This window comes from Rhinolophus hipposideros, assembly GCF_964194185.1.
Source record: "Rhinolophus hipposideros genome assembly, chromosome: 10".
NCBI lineage: Eukaryota > Metazoa > Chordata > Mammalia > Chiroptera > Rhinolophidae > Rhinolophus > Rhinolophus hipposideros.
In genome coordinates this window covers 21869732-21889970 of record NC_138056.1, presented here as the reverse complement: position 1 = coordinate 21889970, position 20239 = coordinate 21869732, and the positions used below count along the sequence as shown (strand labels likewise).

At 41.8% G+C, this 20239-nt stretch overlaps 1 protein-coding gene across 2 annotated transcripts in view; it reads right to left on the bottom strand.

Moving 5' to 3' along the window:
- Nucleotides 1–4570: 4570 nt before the first annotated feature.
- PAMR1 (peptidase domain containing associated with muscle regeneration 1) overlaps nt 4571–20239 on the bottom strand; it is a 107119-nt gene continuing 91450 nt past the window's right edge. For both annotated transcript variants that reach the window (XM_081063870.1, XM_081063869.1), the window contains exons 8-11: nt 19259–19325; nt 8246–8478; nt 7060–7352; nt 4571–5658 (exon numbers count right to left, since the gene is read on the bottom strand). In XM_081063870.1, coding sequence (XP_080919996.1) covers nt 5122–5658; nt 7060–7352; nt 8246–8478; nt 19259–19325 — 1130 coding nt within the window. In that variant the 3' untranslated portion in view covers nt 4571–5121. The remainder of the gene's footprint in view (nt 5659–7059; nt 7353–8245; nt 8479–19258; nt 19326–20239) is intronic.

The following is a 20239-nucleotide window of genomic DNA, read 5'->3' as shown; positions in this document are numbered from 1 at the left end:
GTTCTACAGTCTTACAGCACACTGTAATTTCCTTCCCAGTGATTATCATGATTCCTAATTATGCATGTATTCCTGGGATTATAGACTGAGGCAAGCACAAGACTAGTTTGTCCACCTGTAGTATTTCAGTCCTTCGTGCATAGTAAGCATTCTATTAGGTTGGTACAAAAGTAATTGTGGTTTAAAAGGTTAAAAATAATTTCAAAAACCGCAATTACTTTTGCACCAACCTAATATAAAGTTTTGCCGACGAATGAATGACAGACAAGAAAAAAATCAATGAAATCACAAAACAATAAAGATGATATTCATGTGTTATAAAAAAAAAATCACAACTCTTGGTTGAATTCAAGATGGGAGAGAGGTGTTTTTTTTCTTTTACTTTTTTTACTTATATTCTGATAAGGCAAATCTTTTCAAGATCTTTCTATACTTAGTATCCTACTTCCTTCCCATACATCCAAAGACTCAATTGAAGTTCTAATTACCCTGTGAATGACAAGGTAACTGAAAACGCTGGCCTACGTGGGTTGTCTCTCTCAATTCCTGTTGGAGTTTATGTAAGAAATTACAGTGTGAGTTGACTACTCAGTTATTCTTGAAAGTCTACTTAATGCGTAAACTTGGCCACTCTTAGGGAAAGTAAGTCTTGCCTAAATAATATAGATTTTACTCAAATTTTATGTGTCATATAAATTTTATCATACAGTACACAAAATTTAAGTAAAGTCTGTATGATTTAAGCAAGACTCTTACCTATATACATATATATGTGTATATATAAATACGTGCATATACAGAGGGTGCCAAAAAATGTATACACACTTTAAGAAAGGAAAAAAAACTGTATTAAAATTGTAATACTCAATATATACCAATAACAAAAGATGAATACAAGTCATGTATATACACTTTTTGGCACTTCTGGTACATATATGTGTGTGTGTGTGTATATATATATATATATATATATATATATATATATATATATATTTTAAGCCCTCCAGCCAAAGACCACCCAAAACACAACTATAGTTAAACAAGCTGGATTTATTGCTTCTTAAAATGAAGGAGAATGCACATCAAAGGGAACTGTGGATGTCTCACCAAAAGAATAATCTAAAGAACTTATATAATTTGGACTTCTATTAGGTGGTTTGGGGGAGGTTTCAAAGAAGCCAGGCTTTGTTCTGGATTGGATATTGTCAGGAGGCATCACAAGTGTACCAACCAGGAGTGATTCTATAATCAGCTATCTTAATCTTACCTAGAAGAAGGGAAGGAAATATTGAAGCCAAAGCCTCAATTGGGAAAGAACTGTGGTCACTCGTATTAACCTGGAGAGGTGGGTATTTGGTATATTTTGGGTTGGTATAGTAGTCTGGCTTTTGTGTGTTCATAGACAAGATATAAAGGGGCCTTGTTTTTATCTGGATCCATCACAGTCACAGAATGCTAATCCTGACTGATATTAGCATTCTGTGAAATGATTGATTTTCAATAGGAGAACACCACAGCCTAGCCGTTAAGTGCCAGACCAGCTCTTGGGTACCAAAACCTCCCTGTTAGAACACTAGACATTGGAGGCTGCATGTACATAAAAGAACAAAACTACCCACCACAAAAGAAATGAGAACCAAACTATCCTGGATGAAGCAGGCGCCTTCTCTAGCTCTCCCCGAACGCATCTTTAGTTGACAACCACTTTTCCAGCATTAATAGTCCATGACTTGTGATGGCTTTTGTTCCATGACAACTTAGGGGAAGCTGGACTTACGTTGGCAGAATTCACTTCCCCATATGGTTCTAGGTTAGAGTGGGCACAATAGAAAGAGACTTGAAAAGGAGAGGGAGGCAGCTTCATGCTCTGAAAGCTGATAGCGCACATCGGGCTCTGTGGCAGTGCACACACCATGTCACTGATCTGCTAGCTCGCCTTGCTGGGGTGGCATAGCACCCAGGCCCACAGCTCCTCCAGCACCTGCTGGAAATCCTCTTCTGACATGTCCAAGTGTCCGGGACCAGGTGGGCAGCTACATGCAAAGGGTGCCCATTTCTCCTTGCAGGTCTCCACATCATTGAGGTTGGGGACAGTAAGTGACAGACATGGGTTTGTTTGTCTTTGCTCTGCCAACTTCATATCCAGCTTTCCTTCCCAACTGCTGGCCCAGTTGATTCCAGGCCCAACTCCAGATGCAAAGACAACGACCTCTCACAGACCTCTCCACCAGGGTCTACACTGTATGTGGTCATTATAATCCCGTATTCTATACGACTCTTCTAAGTTCTGATTCTCTGGGGAAAAAACCCTGACTGATATACACTCCAGATTTCCAGCAGAAAGGAGATGCCTAATCCTTGGAGTTCTATCCTAGGAAGCAAGGGCTGTGTTATGAAGGGAGATGAGAATTTCTACAGCTCAGACATGGCCAAGAAAGACGTGACTGTCTTGCCCTGATCTAGGGGCTCAGGCTAGTGCAGGTGGGTGCTTGTAGCCCAAGTTGAAAAAGCAGGGAATATGATGGTCCAGGACTGATTAGAGAATGGAGAGTATGAGCTTGGCACCCAGGTGAGATGTGCCTACAGAACCAAATGTGCAGCCTTTATGGAGTGGTGCCCAGCTGGACAGGCCTGCCCTTGCCAGGTATTCTAGGCACCAAATTATATGCATGTATTGTATTCAGTGTTTTATACAATATCGCAATCATCACAGGTTCCACAAAAGAGATTTTATCATGCCCACCTAACAGATGATGAAACTGAGGCAGAGAGTCGGGTGACTTGCCTAAGATCACTTAAGAAAAGAAATTGGAAGATAGGAATTTGAACTCAGATCTCTTTGATCCAACTTCCATTACAGCTCTCAAGATCTAAGCTTTCTAGATGTAAGGAAGTGGGGGTGGGAGATGAGGGTAAGGGGGATCAAATATATGATGATGGAAGGAGAACTGACTCAGGGTGGTGAACACACAATGGGATTTATAGATGATGTCATACAGAATTGTACACCTGAAATCTATGTAATTTCACTAACAATTGTCACCCCAATAAATTTAAAAAAAAAAAAGTGAAAAACCTTTCAGCAACCTGATAAGTATTTGTGGAATCCAGTGTTCCAGCCCCAGTTAAGGCCTCAGATGGCTGCCACCTCATGTCAGCCTCAGCTCCCCAATTCCTGACGCACTGACACTGAGAGAGAATAAACATTTCTTGTTTTAACCCACTAAGCATTGGGCATGTGTTACTCAGAAATTGATAATGAATACACTGCTGTTAGATGAAGCCACAAAATATGTGTGTGTGGGGGGGGAGCAATAAGGGGAGGACGTGACTGACAGAAAGCCCCAAGAAAGCCTGACAAAAAAGAGAAAGTACCAGAAATTCTCTCTGGCTCAGGGAATTATGTAAAGACACAGAGATGGAGAGGAAAGTTGGGAGACAAATGTATCCTGACCTCCGCCTTAGGGCTGAAGTCCTTGAGGCTGAAGTTCTCCGATTGGTTGAGGAAAAGTCAAGTTCCTGTTTGGACCTATAGGAGGCGAATGTCTCCTGGGGTGCTCTGTACTGAGCCTGGGCTCTCAGCCCTCTTTAGCTACAGAAAAGACGGAGAAGTTCCCACAGGCCCCTGAGGGAGTAAAAGGAGGTCACTGAAAGTCTGGCTGGGTAGCTGCCAGAGAAAGTTGTCACTATGGCAATGAGGCAGAATGACCCTAACCAGGGTCAAAGAGGAGTCACCCACCACATCTCAGGAATACCAGTGCCACCCAGAGCTGAGAAGGAGCCAAATCAGCAGGGAGGATCACTGGGACCGAGAGAAGCAGAGAGAACATAGCCAAGTTACAGCCATTAAGAGGCTCTCACACCCAATGTCCATGTCAGCAAAATGCCCAGGAAAGGGAAAGACCCATCACGCATGCCCCCAAACCAGCAGGAACTCAGGGATCCTACTGCGTCGCAGCGTGTAAAGTCACATAACTTCCAGGGCACCATCTCGGAGAGGAGGAAATGGGTGAGGAGGGCAGGGGAGAAAGGATAAAGGAGTGAGTCCTCCCTCCCCCAAAAAATGTTACCAAAAAGGTCACTTCAGGGACTGGATTAGATTGAATTCATTTTTTCCTTCCACTATCCAGTGGGAGCTCGGGGTGGGGCTTGAAAGGAAAATCATGTAAGTTCTAGAAAACAGTAAAGCTACAGATTCTTAGCACAGCGCCATAAATAGGCAGTTCCAATTCAGGTGCTATGAAAATATGTCGCAATGATTTTTGGAGGTTCAAAGAAGGGCTGTGTGCTAGATCTAGAACATGAGAACCAGAGGGGATACTAAAAATCATCTAATTCCTAGCATTTCCCTCTGCTTTTGCCTTATCTGATGACACCCATGTCCTTCCTCCCCCAGCCCATGACCCAGCAAACTCCAAGGGCTGGTGTTGAAAAGATGGCATCAGCTTTGCCATATGCACTATTTGGGAATTATACCTTTAGGATCTATTTTAAAGGGCTGTCACTCAGCCACTGGCCCTGCCACATGTAGCTCAGAGAAACAGCAGACAGAAATCAGAATTTGTTCTGAAGGTCAGAAGCAAACCTCGTTTTATTGAAATGTGTACAGGGGCTTGGGAAGGAACAGGACCGCATTGCACTGTGGCCGTGTGCACCGAAGCCAGCCATCACACCCACTGTCCTGGGCTTTCCTGCAGGCAGCTCCTTGGAACGCGGTCTGGCTGGAGCCTCAGGAAGCCCAGACCTCCCAGGCAACTCTCATCAGAGCGGACTGTAACGTGTACCATGGAAGGGCAGGTGGGAGGCCACCGGGTCCGCTGAAGGGGACCGTTTTCTTTGCTCTTCATCTAGTCTTTTGTTTTGTTTCGTTTTTGTTTTTGTTTTTTAAGACACTCGGTTCTTGCAAGCAGGTGCTTTCCAAATGGTCCAGGCAGTCAGGGAGGAGGCAGGGGCCTAACAGAGAGTGAGCTCTCCTCATCCTCCACTAGTTTTGTCCTTGAAATCAGAAGCCCTAACGCAGCCCAAATCACAGGCAGACTCACGTGTCAGTCAGGTCCACCCTGCCTCCTGCAACACACGCGTGGACGGAGGCCTGGCAAAGCCTGGCGGTGGGCCCCAGGCTCATTTCATGTTTCTCTCGATCCAGTCTTTAAAAGGCAGCACCTTGGTGAAGGCGGTGGAGAGGCCGTGGCCGCATGTCTTGTCGTAGCTCCAGCTGACCAGCCCCACCAGATACCAGCGCAGCTCAGGCGACGCCCGTCCCGGGAAGGACAGGGCCGCGATGCCCCCCGTCTCTGCCGTGCAGATGTCAGAAGGGGCAGCGGGGTCCCGGCTGGCACAGAACATGTTGTCCGTGACGCTCACGGGGATGCCTTGCTCTTCGTGCTGCTCCTCACACAGCAGGGCGTCCACCGGCCGGACCACCCCCGAGCGCAGCGCCTCGTTCTTGAAGCTGGGGCTCCGCACATCCGCCAGGACGGTCCAGCCGGCCACGGTGATGGGGGACTCCTGGAAGGCGGGGCTGAGGTCCCGCGTGGCCGCGAGGCAGATGGGCTGGACGCGGGTGCTGATGCGAGCCTTGTCCAGAAGCTTCAGGACAGCGATGTCAGCGTCCAGCAGGATGGGGTCGTAGTTGGGGTGCAGAATGATTGCCGAAATCTACAAATGCAAGGAGGAGTGGACAGCAGGGGTGAGCAGCCACCCCCACAGCGGACAAGAACAGGCAAGCCCTGGGGCGGAATTATCCGGAGACAATGTCTAGGAGACAACTGCAATTCTTGGGAGACACTTTGCTCAAAGCATCGCAGAAAGCAACTGCTCTACTTCCAGGGTGGCAAAGGGAAATGCATCCTGGGGCTTGGGGGAGGGGGCTAAATCAATGGAGTGGACAGGTGAGGCCACAGAGAATGAGAGTGCACACCCCATCCAAAGTGGCCACTGCCACTTGGTTCCAGCTGACCACTGCCATGCAGAAATGGGCCTGCAGTCTAACTTTACCAGAGAATAGACTCCAAATCTTTGTCTGAAACCTCCTGATTTTCACATGTTGGCAGATGCCTGATTAAAAAATGATATGTCAGCACGATCTAAACACAAACCCCTATGGTCTATCAGTTTGCAATCCCTGGTCCACTGTGAACATTTCATTTACCTTCAACGTAGTAAATTAGAGCTATAACCAGAATGTTCCACAAGACTTTCCCACAAAGTCTTTCCTGATTGTCCCAATCCTTGCTGATCACTGTCTTTGATGGGGGCCTCCAGGAGCTTGTATCTGTGATACCTTCTAACATTTTGTGAATATGTTCTATTATTTCAACTACATTTGGGCACATTTCCTCAGGGCTTCTCTTGAGTTGAACTAATCACCACACAACTAGTCTTCTTTCCCACTAGCCTGTGGACTCTTCAGGGCAGAAACCATGTCTTATTCAGTTCTGTATCTATTCCCAGTGAATGTCACGGTGTGGGAGTTCAACAATGGATGGATGGATGGATGGATGGATGGATGGATGGATGGATGGATGAATGGATGGACAAATGGACAGATCAATGGATGGATGGATTAATGAATGAAAAGATCAATGGGTGGATGGATGGATAGACCAACTGACTGATGGACAGAGGGATGGATAGGTGACTGAGTAGGTAGGAGGATGGACAGAAGAGAGGGAGTGAAGAAGGGAGCAGGCAGGAAGAGAGAAGAATATTATAAATTGATTGGGAATATCTTGGATAAAACCTCTCTATGTCCTCAAAGCCTATCGAGTACAGGGCCCTAAACATAATAGGTGATTAACTTTTGATGACCATAATGATAGATAATATTTGTTATTATATTATTTTTAAAACAATTTAAGGGGGAAAAGACTCCATAGTCCTTCTAGATGCCCCCTTTCCAGTACTTGTTAATATGAAATATTGGGCACCTGCTATATGTCAGGCTCTGGGCTGGGTGCTAAAGTGGTAAGGTGGCATGACTGACACAGCCATTGCTCTCCCAGTGCTGGGAGTTTGCTGAGCCAGGGACCCAAGTTCCAGATTGCAGCCTTCTCTCACCCGCAAGCTCTGGATGGTCTTCTCATCCCGGTCGTCATCCCGGTAGAACTTCCCCAGGACGACTTTGAGGTCTGCTGTCTTGACCATGGTGACTTTCCCCAAGTCAGTGACGCAGTGGGCAGCCACCACCACGGTACGCTCATTCACCAGGGCACCGCTGCACACCAGGAACCACTCGTCCTTTAGCAGGCTGCCACCATGCACTCCGCTGGCCCTCCTGTAGACAGCCGCCTGCCATGGCCAGCGCAGCCCTGGGGTCTTTGGAGCAGTGACATTCTCAGTTTTCCCACAAACTATGGAGAAAGCACTAGTTCAGTAAGATCAACTCAGATCTCCCCATCTAAAGGGTGTCATAGGGGTGCCGTGGGTGTCATGCTAACCTGTTTTTCTTTACCCTTTAAATATTAATCAACCACCTTCAGGTGGTCAGATAAAGTCTATGGTTAAAATTGGAGACTTCCAGTCGCAAACACTTACTGGGCAAGTTGCCTAATCTCTTAGAGCCTGTCTTCTTGCGTGCAAAATGGAGATAGCAATGACAATCATAGGGTGAGATGATGTATAAAAACAATTACACTCAATATATAATGACCATCAATGGTTATCAACATATAGACCACCATGAACTAAACCATACTGTTTTCCTTCAACAAAAGGATGGGGAAGGTGGCTTAGTACGTGCAAGACCTTATTCCAGACACTTCCACATATTATCTCAATAATCATCATTATAACCTTATTGAGTAACACCTGTTTATCTAACTAATAATAATCTAATTAGTATCATTAGATAACGAGGATGAAAACTAGGGCTTAGACAGGGGAACAAAGACGACATAACTAGAAGCCTTCTATCACCTTTAACCCCTTCCCCACATTGTATTTAATGACTATTCTCTCCCTTTGCTCCAAGTAAATACACATATGATACAATTATCCACCAAAATGTGTGCCCCACTTCTCAATAAGTTCATCTAAGATTTAATGTGTAAATTTTTCCTGGGTAATGAGCTTAAGCCAAAGGAAAGAAGCTCTAACTGTAATTTCAGAAATCACCACGCTAAGGAATGTATCGGAGGACCATTCCTTTGGACAAGGAACTTTTCCCAAGAAGAGGATAATGGCTTTTCATAGGAAGCCATGTTAGAAATAAGCTACTCCAGCCCAAGAACAAGTCTTGACTCACTAGGAATGCAGGACGGGGCACGCCCACTCCACTTTCCAGTTCTCAGACATGTCCTTCGGCTGCTGCCCAGTCGGCGATAGAAGGGCGAAATGCATTCATACTGGAGCTGGGTGTGCAGATGTTGGTACCCAGTGGGCAGGTCTCCAAAGGGAAGGGCTGGTTTCTTGGTAGGGGCACCCTGGAATTTCTGCTTGCTGAAAGCTGATGAATACAACTGGTGTAATGGCGTCTCCCTACACAGGGACACACAGGCCCAGAGAGAGAAAGCAGGGCGAGAGATAGTCATTGTGGACTTTTTAGTTCCATGCTAACCTCATGGAGGTATTTGGTTACAGAAGAAGGATAAACAATAGATATCTCATTCTCATTCTCATTCTCTCGCTCTCTCTCTCTCTCTCTCTCTCTCTCTCTCTCTCTCTCTCACACACACACACACACACACACACACACACATACACACACACACTTTCACTTTACCACTGAGCAAATTCCAAATTCTCTTGTACACGTCAACCTTCATTCTATTCCTCCATTTCCATTTCTGGCATGCCTCCAGCTGCCCAGGATTTTAACCAAAGAGGATAATATCTGACGTAATAGCTGCTATCCAAAGGAATACACGCGCACACACACACACAAATAATTGTGAAATTAAACAGGAAAGAAAGTTAATTTGAATGAGAGAAAAAATCTAGGCATATTTTTTTCTCTAACCATTATCATAATGGGGCAACATCAGGAATTATCTCGAACTAAACTGTGTTGATACAGTAATTTGATTTAGCAATTAGCAGATATAATTAGTACACCTCAGAGAATAGAACTTTCTCTCAGGGCACATTGATTGGGAACAATATGGAGCATTGTGTGTAAATGTGAAAAGGCTTTTTAAACAAGCCTTGAAGTTGAAGCCCACAGAGACCACTCTGGGATTCTTGGGGGAGATGTATGCATATTGTATAGCTCATGTTCATTTCACATCAGTCAGCCACATAATGACTGTTAACTGAAAAGTTAGGCTTCCTTTAGGAATCGATGTTCTCATCCCTGTTTAACGAATGGAGAGGGGAAGCCCAGAGTAAGTGGGAGTGCTGGAGGGCACACAGGAAGCTAAGATGGTACCCAAGGCAGTGCTCAGCAGGCGTGAGTTCCACCCTGGTGTCTCTCCAGCACCAATTTGATATCCTCTTAAGCAATCTATTTCATGTGTCTCTATAGTGCTTTGCTCAGAGCAAATATTCCATCCATATTGATTTCATTCAACGAATCTTTATTTCATGTTTAGTACCAGGTCTGCAGTTCAGGGAGCTTCTGAACTTGCAAACAAGCTCAATTTTGGGCCTATCTGGTGAAGGTCTACACTGCGTTTGGAGGTTCCTGGGTAAGCTTGGCTGTTCCAGCATATCCCTGCTTCAACAGTCTGTTTTCCAGAAATACCCTTACAATTGAGTTTTAGGCTTGCTTTCTCATTTACATGTGACACCTGGCACCTTGCCACTTAACCTCCCATTATAATTGCTTTAAAAATGCAAAGCCCAATAACTGACACCACAGAAATACAAAAGATTATAAGAAAATACTACAAACAATTATATGCCAACCAACTGGGCAATCTGGAAGAAATGGATACATTCCTAGAAACACATCATCTTCCAAGACTGAATCAAGAAGGAATAAGAACTCTCAACAGACCAATTATCAAAATCAAATCAGTAATCAAGAAACTCCCAACAAACAGAAATCCTGGAGCAGGTGGCTTCACAGGTAGATTTTACCAAATATTCAAAGAAGAATAAACACCTATCATGGATGATGGCTGGCGAGGATGTGGAGAAGGGAACCCTCGTTCACTGTTAGTGGGATTGCAAATTGGTACAGCCACTATGGAAAACAGTACGGAAGTTCCTCAAAAAATAAAAAATAGGACTACCTTATGACCCAGGAATTCCACTCCTGGGTATTTATCTGAAGAAATCCAAAACACTAATTTGAAAAGATATATTTATCTCTATGTTCATTGCAGCATTATTTACAATAGCCAAGATATGGAAGCAACATAAGTATCCATCAATAGGCAATTGGATAAAGGAGAGGTGGTACATATATACAATAGTATATTAGCCATAAAAAAGAGTGAAATCTTATCATTTGCAACAACATGGACGGACCTAGAGGGTATTATGCTGAGTCAGGTAGAGAAAGTCACATAGAGAAAGACAAATACCATATGATTTCACTTATATGTGGCATCTAAAGAATAAAATAAATGAACAACAACAAAATAAACAGAAACAGACTCATAGATACAGAGAACAAACTGATGGTTGCCAGATGAGAGGGGGTTTGGGTGATGAGTGAGAAAGGTGAAGGGATTAAGAAGTACAAATTGGTAGTTACAAAACAGTCACAGGGATGTAAAGTACAGTATAAGAAATATAGTCAATAATATGGTAACAACTATGTATAGTGTTAGGTAGGTACTGGACTAATCAGGGGGATCATGTCATAAATTATATAAATGTCCAACCACTATGCTATACACCTGAAACTAATATAAAATAATATTGAATGTTAACTGTAATTGAAAAAAAAATTTTAACGCACAGCCCAGTGGATTTTTTTAACAGCCCAGGATCTCCTCTACAAGATGTCTTCTTGGCAAGAACAGGTGTGTCAGGTTTATCTCACTTAGTGAAAGTCCAGACCCAGGTGAATTACAAGGATCAGAATGGGGGTGTGGGGGTGGGGTGGGCGGGTGGGGGCCGAATTTGGATTCCACTGCCCCTCTTCCCAAGCAAATGCCTTGCCTATAAAGGTGAAGACAGAAATGGAATGATATAGCTGAAAGAAGAGTGAGAGATTGATAAATATCCTGATTTAAGAACATTTTGGGTCACTTGATTGAGGTCAGTTCTACTCAGTGGGATTCACTGTCACTATTTCTAAGAACAGCAGCTACTGTTGACAGGTGTTCACATGAAAAGGCATTTTGCTAAGGTCATTACATAAGGCACAGTGCTGGCAGAAGGGAGCAGGCCCTGAAGACTTCAGACCCTAAAGACCCAGATTTGCATGCTGGCTTTGCCACTTCTTCTGGCAATGGGACCTTGGGCAAATTACTTAACTTCTCTGTGCCTCAATTTACCCATCTGTAATAAAACCAGTAATAAAATGTTAATATGAAGTCCTGCTTCAGAGGTTGTAGTGAGGATTAAATGTGTTAATGCATGCAAAGCACTCAGAAGAAAAAGGTCATGGAGCAAACACTCATTCGAAGTTGGTGTTGCATTAATCCTTACGACCACCCCCGGAGACAGGTATTCTTATGATTGGCCTTATTTTTCAAATGAGGAAACAAAAAGTTCAGTAAGTTTAGGGACATGCCCAAGAACACCAGGCACTAAAGAGAGACAGACATGAACCCCTACTTGTCAATCCAATTCTTTCATTCAATTAATATTTATGGATGTCATGAAAATGGTGGTATTAAGTGAGCCTCTTGAAATTTCCTCTGGAATTTACAACAAATTGAACAACTATAATTTCACAAAGGACTCCCTGCACAGCAGACAGGCAAAACTAAGAGGTGCACTACTGAAATCATCTAAAGGTGGGTAAATTGCATAAGCAGGGGAAGAGGAAAGGGAGAAGTGCGGAGATGGAGCCGCGCAGGCGCAGGACGCAGACCTAGATCAGTGCTCCGAGCTTGCTGCATCCTGGAAGTACCGCAGCTGCAGGAGATGGAAGAACTTGGATTGCTAGGGCTCTGTTTATGGCCCACAGGGCTGAGGGGGCAGCATATAACATGGCTGAACCCAACGCACACAGCAGAGATGTCAGAGCAAAGACTGAGGGAAGAAGGCTGAAAACGGTGGTTTAAACCCTCACTGCTGAGCAGAGAACGGAAGCCTTAGGCACTGAGCCTAGCCGCCCTCTTCCCTACCCTCCCAGAGCTCGTCCCGTCCCCACCTGCCCAGTGCTAGAAGTGGAACAGTAGCAGTGTCAGATCAAAATAACAGAATATTTGCAGTTCTGAGAACTGTGGTCCGCAGACATGGACTCACAGCTGAACTAGTTCTGGCAAAGGGGAAGGAGCCATGGAATTAAGGACTAGCTGTGGTGCTGGTCATCGCCACTGCTCTGGGCTACCTCTCACAACCTACCTCACCCCTACCCCCACCTATCTGGGAGGATTCCTGCAGCAGTAAACACAGATGCTGAAACACACGAGCTCTGAATCTGGTGCAGGAAGAGCTTTGGAACTTCAGAAGCTCTCTACATCTCCCCATGGAGGCAGTGCTGTATGATCCAGGTTAGCTGTTCACAGAGGAGAAGCCCGCCTTCCAGAAATCCCCTCATTATGTGAGAAGCCAGAATAGTGCAGAGAAAACATGGCACTACAGTGTGAGAGAGAATAAAAGGCTGCAGTCAGAGAGAAAATAAAACATTCTACAAACACCTACTGGAAAATAAAAAAAAGACCTCTTTCTGTCAACCTGTTGCAGAACCTACTCCTATAGATGTCTAGGAAGAGAAATAATAAATCATTAATTGCCATGAATAACCAAGGTAACCAGGAAGAAAATGAAAATGTCCAGAAAATGAACTTAAAGATATGAAAATATGTGACTTAAATGACAGAGAATTCAAGATTGCCGTTCTTAAAAAACTCAAGGAGATGCAAGAAAACACAGAAAAGCAGTTTAATGAACTCAGAAACATAATCAAAGAACAAAGTGAACATTTTACCAAAGAGATTGAAATTTTAGAAAGCAACCAAGTAGAATTTCTGGAGATTAAGAACTCCATAAAAGAAATGAAGAATGAAATGGCCATCTTAGGTAGTAGAGTTGACCAGATGGAGGAAAGAATCAGTAGAAGATAGAAATCTGGAAATGACATCGATGGAAGAAGAAGAAGACTTGAGACTTAAAAAAAAATGAAAGAACTCTACAAGAACTTTCTGACTCCATCAGAAAGAGCAATATAAGAATAATGGGCAAACCAGAAGGAGAAGAAAGAGAGAAGGGAACAGAGAGTATATTCAAATAAATAGTTGACGAGAACTTCCCAAACTTGTGGAAAGAACTCGATCCTCGAATCCAAGAAGCAAATAGAACACCTAATTACCTCAACCCTAACAGGCCTCAAAGGCACATTGTATTAAAACTGTCAAAAATTAAAGACAAAGAAAGAATCCTCAAGGCAGCCAGGGAAAATAAGACGGTAACCTACAAAGGAAAGCCCATTAGATTATCATCAGACTTTTCAGCAAAAACTCTACAAGCCAGGAGAGAGTGGAATCAAATATTCAAACTATGGAAAGAGATAAATTATTAGCCAAGATTAATATATCCAGCAAAGATATCCTTTAGATATGAAGGAGGAATAAAGACCTTTCCAGACATACAGAAGCTGAGGGAATTTTCTAACACATGACCTGCACTACAAGAAATACTAAAGGAGGCTATTCAACAAGCATAAATGGGGATAATATGGGAATAAAACATAAAGGGTGGGGGTGGGGGGTAGTTAAGGCCTGAACCACAATATGGTAATGGAGAAAGCAAGCATGTTGAAGAAAATGGAATACTCTAAATATGAAACTTTCTTTTACATAAACTTAATGGTAATCACGCAAAAAAAATCCAGAACTGAAATACATAATGTAATAAAAGAAGAAACAGAGGGAAAAATCATAAATACTACCACACAGAAATAATAGACAACAATAAAAAGGCAAAGAAATAATGGAGATACAGTCTTAACAGAAAACTAAAGATAAAATGACAGGAAATTCTCACATATCAATAATCACCCTAAATGTAAATTGACTGAACTCACCAATAAAAAGGCAGAGTAGCAGACTGATCAAAAAACTAAACCCAACCATATGCTGTCTCCAAGAGACACATCTCAGCTACAAGGACAAACATAGACTCAGAGTGAAAGGGTGGAAATTGACATGTTAAGTAAATGGTATACAGAGAAAAGCAGGTGTATCCATACTGATATCAGATGAAACAGACTTCAGGATAATAAACGTAACAAGAGACAAAGGTGGACATTTCATAATGATAAAGGGGACTTTAAACAAGAAGATGTGACAGTCATCAATATTATGCCCCCAATCAGGGAGCACCGAAATATACCCAGCAACTATTAACAGAACTAAAAGGAACAATTAACCAAAACACAATTATACTAGGGGACCTAAATGCATCATTGACAGCTATGGATAGATCATCCAAACAGAAAATAAATAAATAAATAGTAGCCTTAAATGACACATTAGATTAAATGGACATAATTGACATATGTAGAGCACTTCATCCTAGAATATCAGACTACACATTTTTTTCTAGTGTACATGAAACATTCTCAAGGATAGACCATATAGTGGGACATAAAACTAGCCTCAGCAAATATAAGAAGATTGAAATCATCCCAAACATATTCTCTGCTCACAAGGGTTTGAAATTGGATATCAACTGCAAAAAGAAAGCAGGAAAACCCACAAAATGTGGCAAGTAAACAACATACTTTTAAAGAACTACTGGGTCAAAGAAGAAATTAGAGGAGAGATCAAAAGATACATAGAAACAAATGAGAATGAAAATGCATCCTACCAAAATTTTTGGGATGCAGCGAAAGCAGTTTTAAAAGGGAAATTTACATCATTACAGGCCTATCTCAAGAAACGAAAAATCCCAGATAAACAACCTCACATGACACCTTAAAGAACTAGAAAAAGAACAAATGAAACCCAACGTCAGCAGAAGAAAGGAAACAATAAAAATCAGAGCAGAACTCAACGAAATAGAGAACAAAAAGACAATAGAAAAATTACTGTGACAAAAAGCTGGTTCTTTGAAAAATTTAATAAAATTGACAAACCTTTGGCTATACTCACTAAGATAAAAAGAGAGAAGACACTCATAAACAAAATCAGAAATGAAAGAGGGGAAGTCATCACGGATGCCACAGAAACACAAAGGATCATCCAAGATACTATGAAGGACTATATGCCACCAAGTTTAATAACCTAGAAGAAATGGACAAGTTCTTAGAAACATATAGCCTTCCTAGGCTGAATCACGAAGAACTGGAAAATCTAAATAGACTGATCACCAGTAAGGAAATTAAATCAGTCATCCGAAACTTACCAAACAGCAAAAGTCCGGGAGCAGATGGCTTCACCAGTGAATTCCACCAAATCTTCAAAGAGGATCTAATACCTGTCCTACTCAAACTCTTCCAAAAAATTGAAGAAGAGACAATACTTCCTAACTCATTTTATGAGGCCAATATTACCCTGATACCAAAACCTGGTAAGGATAACACAAAAAAACAAAACCACAGACCAATATGTCTGATGAATACTGATGCAAAAATCCTAAACAAAATTATAGCAAATCGAATGCAACAATATATTTAAAAGATTATTCATCACAACCAAGTGGGGTTCATCCCAGGGGCACAGGGATAGTTCAACATATGCAAATCCATCAATGTGATACATCACATAAACAAAATAAAGATCAAAAATCATATTATTATATCAATTGATGCAGAAAAAGTGTTTAACAAGATACAACATCCATTTACTATTAAAACACTTAATAAAATACATATAGATGGAAAATACCTTTACTTAATAAAGACCATATATGATAAACCCTCAGCTAATATCATAATTAACGGTGAAAAACTGAAGCCCTTTGCTCTACGTTCAGGAACACGACAGGGCTGTTCCTGTCACCTCTTCTTTTCAACATAGTATTGGAAGTCCTTGCCAGAGCAATCAGGCAAGAGAAACAAATAAAAGGCATCCAAATTGCGAATGAAGAAGTTAAATTGTCACTCTTTGCAGATGACATGATGCTATATATTGAAACCCTAAAGGCTCCACCAAAAAGCTATTAGAAACAATAATGAATACAGTAAAGTTGCTGGCTACAAAATCAATGTACAAAAGTCTAGTGCATTCCTATATATTAACAATGAAATCTCAGAAAAAGAAATTTAAAAAAACAATTCCTTTTGCAATTATAACAAAAAGAATAAAATACCTAGGAATAAACTTAACCAAGAATATGAAAGACCTATATGCTGAAAACTATAAAACATTTTTAAAAGAAATTGAAGAAGACACAAAGAAATGGAAAGACATTCCGTGCTCATGGATTGGAAGAATCAACATAGTTAAAATGGCTGTATTACCCAAAGCAATATACAAATTTAATGCAGTCCCCATCAAAATACCAATGGCATTTTTTAAAGGAATAGAACAAAAAAATCATTAGATTTGTATGGAACTACAAAAGACCCTGAATAGCCAAAGCAATCCTAAGAAAGAAGAACAATGCTGGAAGTATCACACTTCCTGACTTTAGCTTGTACTACAGGGCAACAATAATCAAAACAGCATGGTATTGGCAGAAAAACAGATACACAGACCAATGGAATAGAACTGAGAACCCAGAAATAAAACCACATAAATATGGACAGATAATTTTTGACAAAGAAGCAAAAAACATATAATGGAGGAAAGACAGTCTCTTCAATAAATGGTGCTGGGAGAATTGGAAAGCCACGTGCAAAAGAATGAAACTGGACTGCTATCTGTCACCATGTACCAAAATTAATTCAAAATGGATGAAAGACTTAAGCATAAGACCTGAAACAATAAACTGCATAGAAGGAAACATAGGTACTAAACTTATGGATCTTGGATTCAAAGAGCATTTTATGAATTTGACTCCAAAGGCAAGGGAAATAAAAGCTAAAATAAATGAATGGGACTATATGTAACTTAAAAGCTTCTGCACAGCAAAAGAAACCATCGACAAAATAAAGAGGCAACCAACTGAATGGGAGAAGATTTTTGCAAACAGTACCTCCAATAAGGGGCTAATATCAAAAATATACAAGGAACTCATGAAACTCAACAACAAAAAAATAAACAACCCAATTGAAAAATGAGCAGAGGACCTGAAGAGACATTTCTCCAAAGAGGACATACAAATGGCAAATAGACATATGAAAAAAATGCTCAACATCATTAATCATCAGAGAAATGCAAACAAAAACTAAAATGAGGTATCACCTCACCCCAGTTAGAATGGCTATCATCAACAAGACAACTAGTAACAAGTGTTGGAGAGGCTGTGGAGAAAAAGGAACCCTCGTACTTTGTAGGTGGGAATGCAGACTGGTGCAGCCGCTAAGGAAGGCAGTGTGGAGGTTCCTCAGAAAATTAAGAATAGAATTACCATATGACCCAGCAATCCCTCTGCTGGGTAGCTACCAAAAAAAATCTGAAAACATTTATCCATAAAGACATGTGTGCTCCAATGTTCATTGCAGCTTTATTTATGGTGGCCAAGAAATGGAAACAACCAAAATGTCCTTCGATAGATGAATGGATAAAGAAGTTGTGGTATATATACACAATGGAATACTATTCGACAGTAAGAAAAGATGAAATAGTACCATTTGTGACAACACGGATAGATCTTGAGATTATTATGCTAAGTGAAATAAGTCAGAGAGAAAAAGTATAAAACCATATGATTTCACTGACATGTGGTATACAAAACTGAAAACAACAAAAGAACAAGACAGATAAATGAAGGAACAAAACCTCATAGACACAGACAATAGTTTAGGGGTTACCAGAAGGTAAGGGGGTGGAGGACACTGAAGAGAGTGAATGGGGTCTAATACATGGTGATGTAAAGAGAACTGACTCTGGGTGGTGAACACACAATGTGAGATATAGATAATGTATTACAGAATTGTACATCTGAAATCGATGTAACTTTACTAACAATTGTCACCAGAATAAACTTTAACAAATAAATTATATATATATATATATATATATATATATATATACATATATACATATATATATATATATATATATATATATATATATATATATATATATATTCATTAGGTGCTTGCTCTGTGGCAGACACTATTCTAGGTACTGGAATTCCAGCATGAACAAATAGATAATGTTTCTGCACTTGTAACTTTCACATGTTTTTGGTGGATAGGGGTAGGGAGATGGACATGGATGAAATAAACCATAAAACGGGATGTTAGACACCAGGTAGAGATGGATGCTGAGAGGGAAAGCAAAGCATAGTGAAGGCCAGAGAGCACTGGGTAAAGATGTCAGCTTGGCAGCCACAGTGGCAGTGGGGTTGTTACTTCTTAAAGGACAGTCAGGGAAGGTCGGTCTGCCAGGTACACACTGAGCAGAAACCTGAAGGAAGTGAGGATGAGGCCCAGGTGGAATCCAATGGAAGCAGGTTCCAGACAGAAGGAGACATGCGTGTAAAGTTTCTGAAGCAGAATCGTGCTTGGCGGGATAGAGGAAAAGCGAGGCAGCCTGTGTGTCTGTAGTGGAGAGGGGGGGGGAGAATGGTGGGAGGTGACATGAGAACAGTATTTCCTACAAAATAAGTGGAGGAGATGTAGAAATGGGCCTATTCTCTTCCAAACGGGTAGCCTCCCTCTGTCTTCCCAGGAGAAACACTGAGGAAGTGATCAGGGCTGGTCACTGAGCTCTAGTTCCTGGGCTCCACCAGCCTGCCTCCTCTGGTTCTTACTACCAAGAAGATCTTTCCATAGCTGGCTGCATCAGGCAGGAATGCCATCTCCCTAGAAACTGCCATAATAAACACATTGAAACTTCAGGAATTTCTATGTATTAAAATCCAGTTCCTCAAATATTATCTTAAAGTCTTGCTTCCCGGCAGTCACCTACTTTCCCACGATCCAGTGAAATCTGCACATCTTCCAACAGTTGCTACCTCTTGACTAAAGACAGCTGGCTAACAGGCCACCATCTAACAAGCCCTATTCTTCCCTGGCCACTCAGCACTGAGTGTCCCTAAGGAACCTCAGACTTTCTTTGGTCAAACACAGATGGGGAAAGTGGGTGGGAGGGGAACATTCATTTGCTTTTAAAGCACAGTTGAGGTGTTTCAACCTCACCTTGACTGAACCTGCACTGGAAGAACTCTCCGTCTCACCAGGTCTGAGATCTTTGGTTCTCGGCAGGCTAAAAAAAGAGAGAGAGAGAGAGAGAAAGAAAGAGAGAGAGAGAGAGAGAGAGAGAGAGAGAGAGAGAGAGAGAATGCTGCATAATCTTTTTCCATATTAACTTGTTCACATGATTCAGTTCAGATTCACACCTGAGCACCCTTTCTGGATACCAGGTACACATTCCCCAGGTGTGGGATATGTTCTCAGAGGTGGGAACACATCAGCTAAGCTTGGACAGCTCCCTTAGCAAAAGAGCATGCTGCCTTTCATCGAAATTGACACCCCCCCACCCCCAAGAACCCAAGTAATACTTACTGGAAAACGGCTCCACCTGGGTGATTTGAAACAATGGTAGCTAATAGACAAGCACTATCTGTTCACATCAACAGTATTTAGCGAACTTGATCAAAATGGAAGAAAAGTCAAAGTGAAGGTTCTACATTCTAGCCCAACACAGGGAATTGCAAGGTTCTCATTTAAAAGCAGACAGCAGTGTCAATCATCGATAATAAATCTTGGGTAACTGACTCCCCCGTGTCCCTTTTCTGCAATTAAAGCGCCAAACAATCATTGGAGGGCAACTCAAAGCCTAGTTTAATTTTGTAAGAAGTCTTCCTTTCTTCACAAGTGAAAAGGAATCCTACCCATCTCACTTTCTCAGTCAAGCAGCCAACTTTCGCCTAATTAGCAACCTAGGGGCCTTTGGTTGTATTAACTTGTAATAGAAAAGTTGACAAAAATTTCCAAGGCTATATGTAACACCGTTTCCATGCTTAATGAAATCAAGAATCAGAGTCTGTGCTGGTGGGGATGAAGGTCGCTTCTGGCTAAAGTCTAAAGTGATTTATTCCTTTCACAAACCATTTTCTTTCATCCCCTTTCCCATGATTCGGCTTGTTGACAAACACCCAGAAGGAAAAGTGGAGGACT